The sequence below is a fragment of the Chionomys nivalis genome, chromosome 9, assembly GCF_950005125.1.
Source record: "Chionomys nivalis chromosome 9, mChiNiv1.1, whole genome shotgun sequence".
Lineage (NCBI taxonomy): Eukaryota > Metazoa > Chordata > Mammalia > Rodentia > Cricetidae > Chionomys > Chionomys nivalis.
In genome coordinates, this window is record NC_080094.1 from 13,048,233 (window position 1) to 13,061,515 (window position 13,283).

General features: G+C 49.7%; 1 protein-coding gene across 1 annotated transcript in view; it reads left to right on the forward strand.

Moving 5' to 3' along the window:
* Slc13a3 (solute carrier family 13 member 3) overlaps window positions 1–13,283 on the forward strand; it is a 55,679-nt gene that overhangs the window by 16,443 nt on the left and 25,953 nt on the right. Inside the window, exons 2-3 of the mRNA XM_057780814.1 lie at window positions 6,742–7,007; window positions 8,309–8,469. Of these exons, the coding sequence (XP_057636797.1) occupies window positions 6,742–7,007; window positions 8,309–8,469 (427 nt within the window). The remainder of the gene's footprint in view (window positions 1–6,741; window positions 7,008–8,308; window positions 8,470–13,283) is intronic.

The following is a 13,283-nucleotide window of genomic DNA, read 5'->3' on the forward strand; positions in this document are numbered from 1 at the left end:
ATCAATTTATTTTCATGGTGTTATTTATTGCCTTTTAAGACAGGGTCCCATCAGGCTGGCCCGGAGCTTGCAGCATAGCCCAGACTGACCTAACTCAGATCCTCCTGCCTCAGCCCGCCCAGCACTGGGATTACAAACCTGTGGCACCTGTCTGTGGTTTCTGTTTCTTATTTGGAGATTGGTTTTGGGGAGGACATCTCTTCTGTTTTAGCCTTTCATGGAGGAGCATTTGCTCTGTGGCACCCGCTCTGTAGCACAGTTCTTCCCGTGTTTGGTGCTTCCTTTCCTACCCCGTCCTCTGTCCTCTTATTTCTCACAGCAGCTGTGTGACGTGCCGCGCTGGCTGCTCACCACAGACTTGGGGCTGTTCTTTTAGAACCAAGTCTTGGAGGAGAGGGTGGGGCCAGGGACCAGAGCTGTGGGTGTCCATGAATTAGCACTATGGGCTATCTTGGACCCTTTCTCGTTGGTACTGCCCCTGGGGTCCTCTCCTCTAGGCAGGCTGGAGCTCAATGTGAAGAATGTCGCATGCTTGGGTGAGGTTTTGGCTTTTGTGTCTCTTTTAGCCACAGTGCACATCAGGCTGGGCATGAGAGCATGTTCCTGTCATCCCAGGAAGAGGCTGAGGCAATGTGGGACACTGAGTTAGAGGGCAGCCTGGGGTATGCAGTAGTTTTGAGCCCTGTTTTTCTTTTTTAATCCAAAACCCCCCAAAAAATAAACTCAGTGGCCATCAGAATGCTGAGCCGTCGGTCACAATGCTGATATGACCATGGCTGTGCTCCTGCCACTCGGACAACCTGCTTCCTGTCCAGGGTCCTGGAATCTCTGCAGCCAGCTGATCTGGACTCGGTACTGTCACGTATCTCAGGATGCTCTCTCCCCAGGTGCATGCACAGTAAAGAAGGTATTGTCCCCAGAAGCTGAGCTGCTCTGAGGCTATGTCTGCCAATGCAAGGTTCCTCCTGGTGCTAAATCTTAATCCCACTGCTCTGCTGGCTCTTCTTCACACCTGGGTGGGGGAGGGGGACTTCATTCTTTTCTTTCATCACCAAAGGTGGCATCTTGTTCCACTCTGACCCTCTTTGTGGCTGATCCCTGATTGCTCCAGCAAGATGACCACAATAGAAAAGACTTTATATTAACTTATACCTGTGTGCCCCCCGCCTACTAATTCCACTATCAATAAATGTTCAAGAGCTTTGCTCTGAATTAGTTCTGTCCCCCAGACCTAGCTGGATCAGGAGGAGATAAGGGACAGTGGCCCTTATCAATTCCCTGGCAACTCTGAATCTATTTGCACATAGGATGTTCAGCTGGGAAAGGGAAGATATTTGGGGTCACCAGCACTGTTCCGTTGCTAACCAGAAAAATAATGAAACCTATACCTGTGTGCTGTCCAAGCCCTGCTGCATTGTCAGCTTCCTGCCAGGGTCTTTGCCTCTGGAGACGTCGGTATAGATTGAGTTTCTATTGGAGAGAAGAATTGGGAAATCAAGACTCCTGGCCAGATTTAGCAGCCCAGGAACTGCAACAGGATGTGACCTTGGCTTTCTGGGCATGATTGAAGTGGGTGGCTTTCTACAATCCCCTCTGAAAGGAGGGAGGAGGTAATAGTGGCCCCATGGAAGTTGCTGGAGGCATTAATTGAGTCTGTGTGTGAGTGAGAAGCCTGGGACTTAGGAAATAATCAGGGAATGGCATTGCTACTGTCATGACACATTGACTTGGTCACATGATTCAGGTTAGAGAAGGAAATGGGCCTCAGCTTCTCGGCTTGACATTTCCAGGTTATTTTGTGTATCCTGCCTCGCTCATGTTCAATCCTACTTTCTTCTCTTGTAACACCCTTGTCAAGGCAGTGCTCGCTTGTACTCAGCCCAAAGACTGAAACAGGAAGTGCCCCTCTTTGGCTGGACTCAAAGAATTGTGTGCAAGACACAAACCCTGCCAATTCCAGTTCAGTTCAGCAGAGTCATGGCTGAAACAAGCAGGGCGGGGGAGTGAGGAGAGGACTAGAGATGGTTTTAGTGTCTGATTTGATTTCCTAAGGCGATGCTGGAGTCTTTCCATTTTATAATTCTGAGAACTGAGTGAGATACATTTTCAAGATACTTGTTTCTCTTAAGGTGGTTCAGTTTCTCTTCATCGTCCCTTTGACACTCTTGTCCCCATGGCACCTCCTCTTGGGTTCTGTTTGATGAGTCTCAACCTGAATGTTAACTAGCCAGGAAGCCACATTGCTGTCTGAAAGTTTTAGGTTGAATGTTATTTGTGAGCTCTACACACACAGACGCACACACACACACATGCACACACACACCAACTTCTGATGAGTCAGAGGATCCTATACTGCATCTCAGGTCATGTCTAAGATCTGAGTGAACAGTGAGAAACAAATACCCAAAGGCCTCAGGACAGCAGAGGGAGGGCTTGACCTTCGGACTCCATGGAAGTGCACACCTTCCGGCACAGAGCTGAGAGCTCTGAAAGGTCTTCCCGGTTTCCCTGTTTGCCTTATAGCTAATTATCTCTCTGGAACCTCCTACAGGACCCAGGGCCACTCTGGCCACCGAGTAGGCCGCTTTGCATGTGACTCGGAGTCTGCAGCCATGCTTCTGCGGCCACCTGCCATACTCTACTGCAGCTGCAGAGGGCAGATGTTCACCTGCCTGCCTCTGTATCCTGAAACTCCAGCCTAGGACCTAGCCAAGAGTGCCCGCCCATCCATCCATCACCTACCCATCCATCCACTCATCCACTCACCTGTCAACCCACCTGTTCACCTATCCATCTATCAATACATCTATTCTATCTATCCATCTATCTATCTATCTATCTATCTATCTATCCCTATCTATCCATCCATCCATCCATCCATCCATCTATCTATCTATCTATCTATCTATCTATCTATCTATCTATCTATCCATCCATCCATCTAGCCATTCATTCATCTGACCATCTGACCATTCATACATTTATTTACCCAGCCTCCTCTGAAGTACCAAGACTAAGTATGTAGGGGACTGTGCTAGGTTCTGGAGCACAGAAGAGAATAAGACACAACAAACAGGAATCCTCTCCTCCTAGAATTTTGATCCTAACTGGGGAGACAGCATCAGGCACTCTGGTGAATGCTGGAATCTTCTCAGATTACATACAGTGGGGCCAGTTTCGTAACTGCTCATGGAGTACAAGATGGGCAGACTTCAGGAGTGCTCTAGTCTGTGGATGAAGGCATCTTGAGAAACTGCATTAAACAAATGCAGGTATGATTCTGTGACTTGTCAGCTTTCAATGCATCTGTCATGGAGCTTTAGTAGCTGCCAAGGGGAACAGTAGTTTGAAACTTCTCTAGCCTTAAAACTCTCCTTGGGAATATCTCACAAAGCCTGGGATGACGTGCCTGGGCTTCTGATATGGAAATGACATGAGGCCCGATCAGCCCCTAGCAAACCCCCCTTGGCAGTGGATCTGCCCACTTAGAATGCATCGGCCACTCTCTGAGTGTGGAGCAGTAACTCCTTTCTTTCTGAACCACGTTAATGTACCTCCTTGAGAACTGTGAGTGGGGAGGCCGATGGCTCAGTTGGTGAATCACTTGCCGTGCAACAACGAGGACCTGAGTTCAGTCTCCAGAACTGACACAGCCAGCGAGTTGGGCATGGAGGCCTCTGCTCATAATCCCAGGACTGGGGAGGCCAGAGGGAAGGCCTCAGAGTGCACTGGCCAGCCAGGCTCGCCTAACTGATGAGCTCCAGCCAATGAGAGATCCTGTCTTAGAAGAGGTAGGCCACATTACTGGTGAACCCTGAGGTAGCCTCTACACACGCAATAATTTACACACGTACACACACATCCACATACATGCATTTTAAAGAAAAAACCCACATATTTCCCTCCAGACATGGTGACTCAGACCTGTAATCCCAGATACTTGGGAAGTTGAGTCAGAAGGAGTGAAGTTCAAGGCCGGCCTGGCCTCTGACATATGTCCAAGACCAACATGGACAACTAATGAAATCCTGACTTAAAATCTACAGAGGTAAAAGGAGGGCTGGAGACACAGCTCAGAGTTAGAAAGTTTCTCAGCGTGTGCAAGGCGCTAAGTTCAATCACTGGTACTCCACAAATCAAAAACCAAACCACGACAGAACAGCCCATGTTCCCATCTGCCTGCCTCAGAGCATTACAGATGGATGCTGGGTAAACAATGCTAGCCCTTGTTAGCTAGTTTTGGCTTAGACAGGCTCGGGTCCAGCTGGAGAACACGACTCCTTTTCGAATCTCACACAAAAGAAGCTTCCAGCACAGGCAGAAGGCATCCCCTCTCCTTCCCTGTGCCAAACACCTCTTAGCCCCAGTTCAGAAAGCTGCTGCTGCCTCCTAGAAGGCTTTGTTCTTTCCGTGGTTCTATAAAGGACCCAGAGTCAGGGTCTGAATTAAGGTGTGGCAGTGACCCACGATGCAGAGCCTAGCACAAGGGTGATGGAATCTCACTAGAAAGCTCGGGTGATGGCATTCGATATGCTGCCTCCATCTTGCTTGAAAGGCCACCAAACATCGTGGTGGTAACGAACTGGTCCCAGAATGTTGTTTCCCTGCGGGTCTTGGCCAAGTGTGCATCTGAAGCCAGAAGAAGCTGAATGTGTCTCGGCTGTGAACAGCAGCGATGATGCGAACTGGGCAGGAGGATGTCTCAGTTCATTTGAGCCTCTGTAACACAATGTCTTACCTTGGGTAGTTTATCAACAATTCAGGTTTATTGCTCACAGTCCCGAAGGCTTGGAATCCTTCCACGATTCTGGTTAGCAGCCCAACAAATGTCCAAGATGGAGATGCTGGCTGACTGGGTGCCTCAGCATCAGCCTCAGAGAGGTGCCCTGCTTTAGAGTCTTCAAAGAGCCAAAGAAAGACCCTGAGGCCCCTCACAAGGGCACTGGTCCCATTTCTAAGGGTCCCACATCTTACTATCACCACAGTAGAGGCTGAGTATCCGCAGAGGAAGGAGAGGGCACATGAGTTCAGATGCTAGCATCTGCCTTTTCCACACTCAGTCTCACCCTCTCTACTCCCACAGCTCAGCAAATCCAACCTTACCCCTAGGGAGGTGCTGGGAGGACATGTTACATGATCTCTCCTGGAGAAGTGGATCTGGGGGGAGCAAGGCACCATGCCCAAGCAGCATGCTGGAGGGTCTGCGACTGTCCAGCAGTCTAAATGTTTTGCATCGGATCCAAGATCTAAGTGAAGGACCTTATACGCTTGTCTTTGTTCCAAATGCAAAGATGTAAGATGGTCCAGGGGGAGTCACCAACGTCACTCCAGGCATCCCAGGACCCACCTTTCCCTGAGACTCACGACAGGTGGTGCACAGAGCAGGGTGAATGGCTCGGAACAGCTCAGTGAGTGTAAGCTTTCATTTCATATCAAAACTGTGCTTGCATCGGGCACTCTGAGTGTCCTGTAGGGATGGCAGTTGCCATCACTCATCACCTGCAGCATCTGCCTGCCTCCATGGTGAGTTTCTCTGGTTGGAGGGCGTGTTCAGTAGCTCCCCGCCCCCCAACGCAGGAGTCGATGCTCTCAGGAGCAGTCCTCAACCAGGGATGACAAGCAACCAGTTGGGAAATGCCCCACTGTGCTATATCCCAAAGAACAGCTCTAGAAAGTTCTACTGCTTAGAACAACCAAGGTTAGAGTCAATGCAGCCCTATGAAAATTTCTTCAACAGACTTAAAATACTGAGAGATTGTTTTCTCTTTCTTTCTTCCTTCCTTCCTTCCTTCCTTCCTTCCTTCCTTCCTTCCTTCCTTCCTCCCTCCCTCTATTCCTCCCTCCCTCCATTCCTCCCTCCCTTCCTCCCTTCCTTTCCCTCTTCCTCCCTCCCTCCTTCCCTTCCCTTCTTTCTTCTGGTCTCTGTGGCTTTCAAGCATGACCCTTTAGACAGCATCTTTTCCTGACATCCAAAGGACGGACACATCTGCTACACCACTCTCTTAGTCAGGGTTTCTACTGCTGTGACCAAAGAGCAAGCTGGGGAGGAACGGTTTATTCTGCTTGAGCTCCACTTCATTGGAGGAAGTTAGGACAGAAGCTCAAGCATGGCTGGAAATTGGAGCCAGGAGCTGATGCCCTGGATGGGGTGCTGTTTACTGGCTTGCTTCCTTTGGCTTCTTCAGCCTGCCTTCTTATAGAACCCAGGACCATCAACCCAGGGATGGCTCCACCCACAGTAGGCTAGATCCTTCCCCATTGATCATTAATTGAGAAAATTCCTTACAGCTGGATCTCAGGGAAACATTTCCTCACCGGAGGCTTCTTCCTCTCTGATGATTATGGATTGTGTCACATTGACACACAAAACCAGCCAATACAATGACGTCATCTTCAGGGTTCCCACCAGGATCATGCTCCAGGTGTACCTGGGGGAACCTTTTAAGTACTCTTTATTGGTTTCCTTCTGTCTCACTCCCCGACTGCCTTTCCAGAACTTTCTGGGATTCTGTAAAAGTCCATTGTGAACATTCTCTTCCTCAGGGTTTCCCACAGAGATCATGGGGGTGTTTTCATATACTTCCAACCGTGTCTGCTGTGCACAGAGACAGCTTTCCCATTCTATAGTTGAGCGAAATGATCTGTCCACAGAGAAGGAGCCTTGGTGTCCCCACTCCTGCCACAGCACCTCTGGCCTGACCACAAGTCACTGACCACGTGTCCGTCCCATCTCCCACACAGGAAGGCCGCTGTCTGTATATCATCCTACTGATGGCGGTGTACTGGTGCACGGAGGCCCTGCCCCTGTCGGTGACGGCTCTTCTACCCATCATCCTCTTCCCCTTCATGGGCATTCTACCCTCCAGCAAGGTCTGCCCCCAGTACTTCCTCGACACCAACTTCCTCTTCCTTAGCGGCCTGATCATGGCCAGCGCCATCGAGGAATGGAACTTGCACCGGAGAATCGCCCTCAAGATCCTCATGCTGGTTGGGGTCCAGCCTGCCAGGTAAGGCCGTGCCACAGGGTGGCCTGTGGTGGGTGGGGCACACACAAGTTCTTCCTGTTTGACCATTGGGCCAAGAAGCTGTCATTCCTCACATTTTGGCTTACTAGTTCCTTGACAATTTGGTGGGTTCCGCACACATGCGATGTATCGTTGATTTGGTGACAGTGTTTTCTGTATGCTTAAAAGTCTTCTAAAGCCAGCCATGGTAGTGCATGCCTTTAGTCCCAGCACTCAAAAGGTAGAAGCAGGTAGGTCTTTGTGAGTTCAAAGTCAGCCTGGTCTGCATAGTGAATTCCAGGATGGCCAGGGAAACACAATGAGACCCTGTCTCAAAAGGAAGCAATAAAATAAAATACAAAGTCATTGGAGTTTGAGTTGGACTCTGGGCTCCTCCATCGTGTGCACAGGGTTTTGGAATAGTGTGAGCAGGCTCCTCAAACTGAGGCCAAGACCCTCTGTCTCCAAAAGAAAAGAGTGTTGTTTTACTATCTATAGGTGTAGGTATTGTTTTCCCATGAACCCCTGCGGCAGTCTGCTGACTCTTCAGTCTTCGTAGAAGTCTGTTAATTGCACGATGTGTAACTCATAGGATTTAAAATAACAATCCAGGCCTGCGAGATGGTCCCTCCCGAAGACATGACTTAATCTGTGACAAAGCCTCCACTTACCTCATACTTAATTCTGTGTATTAAATTAGCTCCTGGTGGAAAAGCCCGTGACACCTAGAGTCTGCTAGTGGGGGTGGACCAAACAGAGACTGGGAACAGAAACAGTCAGGTGGGCTTGGTGCTGGCAGTGGGTGCAGGTAGGAGTGGGAGCAGGGCAGGGAGGGGGCCAGCTGGCAGATCACGTGCTGGGTCACTTCATTCTGGAATGGTAACCATTAAGGACCAAAGGGCAAGGCAGGGAAACCCCAGGCTTTGGACTGACTTCATGGCCAGACCCCTTTAAGGATAAGAATCCCAGTTTTCTTTGGATCTAAATCAAGCTGAGGGTGGACAAAACAGTTCAGTGGCTAAAGGCACTTGCTGCTCCAACTTGGTGACCTGAGTTAGATCCTAGAACCCACCTACAAGTGGGAAGAGAGAACTGAGCATGTGCCGTGACACACACCCCAAAATCAAAACACCCCAGATAAGTCTGGCAGTTGTTTCCCTATTTGTTACTCATCTGCCTTCTCTGGACTCTAACTTCTCTCCTGGAAAACAAGCCCCTTAGACTCCCCGGGTTCAGGGAAGTAGACCATAATCCCTCTTGAACCCCTCATTTTAGATCCAATCTTAACTCTTTCTACCACCCAGGCTCATTCTGGGGATGATGGTGACCACTTCATTCCTATCCATGTGGCTGAGCAACACAGCCTCCACTGCCATGATGCTGCCCATCGCCAATGCCATCCTCAAAAGCCTCTTCGGCCACCGCGAAGCTCGGAAGGACCTTCATCGAGATGATGAGAGCACAGGTGAGGCTGGAGGGTTGCCAGGGCGACACCACGGCTGCAGGATACGGGGAGATGAGCAAGGTCCACAGGCCACTGGAGAAGGCCCAGGACACAGACACGGGCTGGGCACACTCCTATGTCTTAATGGTGATAGTTCATTGAGAATCAGATATGCCAAACCATGGAACCCTGGAGTTTTAAGACTTGCATTCATTGTATTAGTATACAATGGGTTTAGCACTCTTTCACTACATTTGGAAGTAGGTAGGTGCTGGAGTTAAGTTTGTTAGTAAGCATTTGAACAGGTGCCCACAAACACTGAGACCCAAAAGGGCACCCAGGGAAGCAATGAGGCTGGCAAACATCAGACAGGCAGCTCCCTCCCCATACAAGTTAGAACAGGGGCTGGGCAAATTTTCGGGTAATGCTGGAGAAAGCATGGTCCAGGATAACCCTTCCTGATGGCGTTCCGTAAGAATTTAATGAGGTTACATTAATGTTTGCAGTTTCTTTCCCAGATGCAAATGCTCAGATAATTCTCCAGCCAACCACAGAGAGAACAGCATGCTGCTGTTGCTACAGTGTCCTCCATGAAGGCAGGGGGAATACAGGGTTTAGGGATGACTCGCTTCTAAAATCCCAGCCCCTGGGAGGCAGAGACAGGCTGATCTCAGTGAGTTCCAGGCCAGCCAGGAGTATATAGTGAGACTCCATCTCAGTGGAGGGGCTGGCAGGAGGGGCAATATTGCCATAAGGACTCCTGTCACAGACCACCCTGCCTGAGGAATCTGACCTCTCCACCCTCTGATGCTGGGCTCTTAGCAACTGCTGTGTTTTCAGATGTGGGGGGGGGGAGTGGGGGTGGTAGGAGTGGGGGCAGTGGGAATGGGAGTGGTGGGCACTGCTCAGATGGAAGTGACCACTGTAGATCACGCAGAGAGAAGGTGACTGAGCCTAACTTTGAACCCAGGCAGTGTGACCAGAAAAGAGTTACATCAGCGAGAATTCTTTCGGCAGCAATAGAAAGCATGTCTGCCTTCCAGTGTCTTAAAACATAGGGACTTATTTTGTTCAGACATGGCAGAATCAGAGAAAGGCATTGTGGGGTCACTTCGGAGGCACAGGTATGTCAGGACTTTTTATTGGCGACTCTGTGATTCTCTCTCTCATGGTGAAAAGGTGGCTGCCCACTCACTTCTGCTTTAAGTGATGTCTACTTATACTGATGTCTTTAAGAGAGGCCTAACCGGGCGGTGGTGGCGCATACCTTTAATCCCAGCACTCGGGAGGCAGAGGCAGGTGGATCTCTGGGAGTTCGAGGCCAGCCTGGTCTGGTCTACAAGAGCTAGTTCCGGGACGGGCAGCAAAGCTACAGAGAAACCCTCTCTCGAAAAAAAAAAAAAAAAAAAGAGAGAGAGGCCTAAAATCTATGCCCGCATGGGCCGAAATGGCCTGCTCATCTCCAACATCGTTTCTTCCTTGATCACAGAACCTACACACACACACACGCCATGCTGAGGAAGGTGGAATTTCCAACCTTGACAAAAATGGCTGGTCACTCCCCAGAGGGCCATTCACGCCAACAAATGCAGCAGGCGTTATACTTGAAACCATGGCTGGTATTACCCATGAAACCATGCTAGCTGTGTTCTTTGTAGATATGAGTTAATATGTTAGCATGCCTAGAACAGACTTATCTGTCCCACAAGTCTGAAGACCCGAGTTCCATCCTCAGAGCCCGCGTTATTAAGTCAGGTGAAGTGGCACGTGCTTGTAATCCCTGCACTGGGAAGGGGAACACAGGTGGATCCCTGGGACTTGCTGCCACTCAACCTGGCCAAATTAGTGATTCCCAGGCCAGTGAGAAACTTTATCCCTCAAAAAACACAAGATGCCAGGCATCATGGTACATGTCTTTGACCCTAACACTTGGATGGTAGCTCATCTCTGTGAGTTCGAGGTCATCCTGGACTACACAAGAGTTCCAGGCCAGTCAGCATTACATGTGAGACTGTCTGCAAAAAAAAAAAAAAAAAAAAAAAAGGGATGACTCCTAAAGAACAATTCACAGACACACTGCATGCACATACGTGTACACATGTACACATACACACATATATACTGCATATACACACTCATGTTTATTTATGCACTTCTGCACATACATGTACACTGCATACACACGTACACACATTTATACTGCATACACATACACTTGTACACATATGCACAACTACATACACAAACACACACATATGCACTGCATACATATACATGCACATACATGTTCACTGCATACAGAAACACATATAGATTCCTACACAGATTGCACATTGATCCATACACCATCCACAGACTGTGTTTGGCAATGCGTGTTTACTCATTCATCACGCATGGCCCTGAAAGCTAGATGTACTTAGAAGCGCTTCACAGATGGGGTTTTCCCATGGCAGAAGGACAAATCCAGACTGTCACTGTTGGAGAGGTAGCAGAGCTGGGTTGTCACAAAGCCAGAGCCTTCCAGGTAACACAGGAGTTTTGCCAGGTAGTGGGGTTAGCAGCTGTTCCCCGGAAATAACCAGACAGTAAACATTTTAGGCTTGTGAGCCTCTCTGATGTAATTTCCAAACTCTGCCTTTGAAGAAGGTGGCGGAGTGCCAGCGCCGACTGCATGCCAAGAAAGAGTCATGTATGGGAGCCAAAATTAAGATTTCTTATCAGTTTACCATCCCCTAATGTTCTTTTTCTATGAATCTTGTGTGTTTCCATGTATATTATACATGTTCATATATGTTTGAGGGAGGTGCACATGGAGCATGCATTTTGAGACAGGTTCTCTCAAGGAAACTGGAGCTCACCAATTCAGCTAGAATGACTGATGAGTCAGCCCCAGGGTTGGTCCCACCTCCACCTTCCCAGTGCTGGGGTTACAGAGACAGGCCACACCGTCCCACCCCCACCTCCCCAGTGCTGGGGTTATAGGCACAGGTCACACCGTCCCACCCCCACCTCCCCAGCGCTGGGGTTGCAGACACAGGCCACATCATCCCACCTATACCTCTTCAACACTGGGGTTACAGACACAGGTCACATTTGGTTTTTACTGGGTACTAAGGATGAAGCTCAGGAACTCACGCTTGTGCAGCAAGCACTTTGCCGACTGGGCCATCTCCCAAGCTCTGGATATTTCGAACTATTTAAAAATGTGAGAGCTATTTTTGCATGGCGGGTCATGGCAAGACCAGGGCGGCCAGATCCAGACTACAAAAATGAGAGCTACTGACCCCACTTTATGATGCCAGTTTACTGGGCTTCAAACGGTTCCCTCCCACGTTGTGGGGCTCTGAGAAGATGGTCATGCTGAGGTGGCATCAGATCATTGGCACTACCCCTTCGTTCATTTCAACCTCAGCTGAACCTGTGTCCTGTCTTACCTGATGTGTCTGCGGAAGAACCACGGCCATTGAATGCTTGCTGTGTTGGAGGGCCCTTCTGAGGGTCTGTGTTTGAGTGGGGTGGACCCCTATCATCCTCATTTTGATAAGAGGGATTTGAAGAAGTAAAGAGAGATGAAGAGGACCCCAGGGGTTCCCATGGCAGGATGACCTGTGGCACTAGGCATTTGAGCTGGGCTGGCTGAGGGTGGGGCTGTATTCGCTTTATTCCATTCTCCTGCCTCACACAGGATGGCCACGTGAATGTTTGAATGTCCAGTTCATTATAACAAAACCCAAACTCTAAGACCTTGAAAGGAGAGGGGACTCACTAAAGGTCACACCAGTGATGTTTGTGATAGAAGTCTATAGCTTCCCTTCCTACCCTGCAGGCTGTGGGGAGGTCGTAGCCCTGGAGTCAGAGGCCTGGAAGTAAATGAGCAGCCTTGGAGGCCTCAGGGCAGTGCTGGGCCCAGGGTTTCACTCAGTTTCTGTGCTTTAGACAGGTGGGAGGATGCTAGTGGGCTCAGATTTGAACAAGAAGTTTTCCAGAGGCTCCGAGTTCACAAGCGTCTTCAGGACCCAGCAAAGACTCCCTAGAGACTTTGGCCCACAGACCTGTTTCCATTCAGTCTCTAAGGCTACTTGGGTCACAGGAATGCCATAAGATAACCAGAGTAAATGGCAAACAAGGAACACTTGCCTTGGTTTTCCTGGTCTTCCAACTTCTCCTTCATCCTCATCACCACCTCCATCATCAAAATTAGTGCCCAACAGAGAACATTCTGCCATCGATATGAACTCCCACCCTTACCCACAGGTGCACACACCAAGGCTCTTATGCCTGGTGGAATCTCATGTAATCTCATATGGAACTCCCCAACTCTGATGTAGGCAGTGAGCATCCAGGCTCCACATGAGACCCACTGGGGTAATCATGCCCTCCACCAGGGCCTGGGTAGACACTGTAGGTCTGTTTCCCTTCTGTGACTACCGACCTCTTGATCTCAGCCCCAACTACACAAAAGAATCTCCTGCCAATGTTGTCAAGACTACCAAGGCTCCGCCCACTGCAGAACCCCTACAGACCCTCTGAGTGGGACCCACCCCCTAGGGAGTCCCTAGGGTTGCCATGTCTGATGCTGCCCCAGATACGTGGGGCCCAGTAGGAAAAATACAGGACAAGCCAGAGATGGTGAGGGCCAGGGATCATTGGGTTAGAGGTCATCCTCTGGGGAGTGACACCTCCACTCCCACCCCCTCCACTCCACCCCCTCCACTCCACCACCTCTACACCATCTGTATGCTATTAACAGCCCTTTACTTCCTGCTTCAGTGCCTTGGGCCGTGACCTCGTGCACTGTGTGTGGACGTGTGTTCCATTGCCCTAGCTGTGAGCTG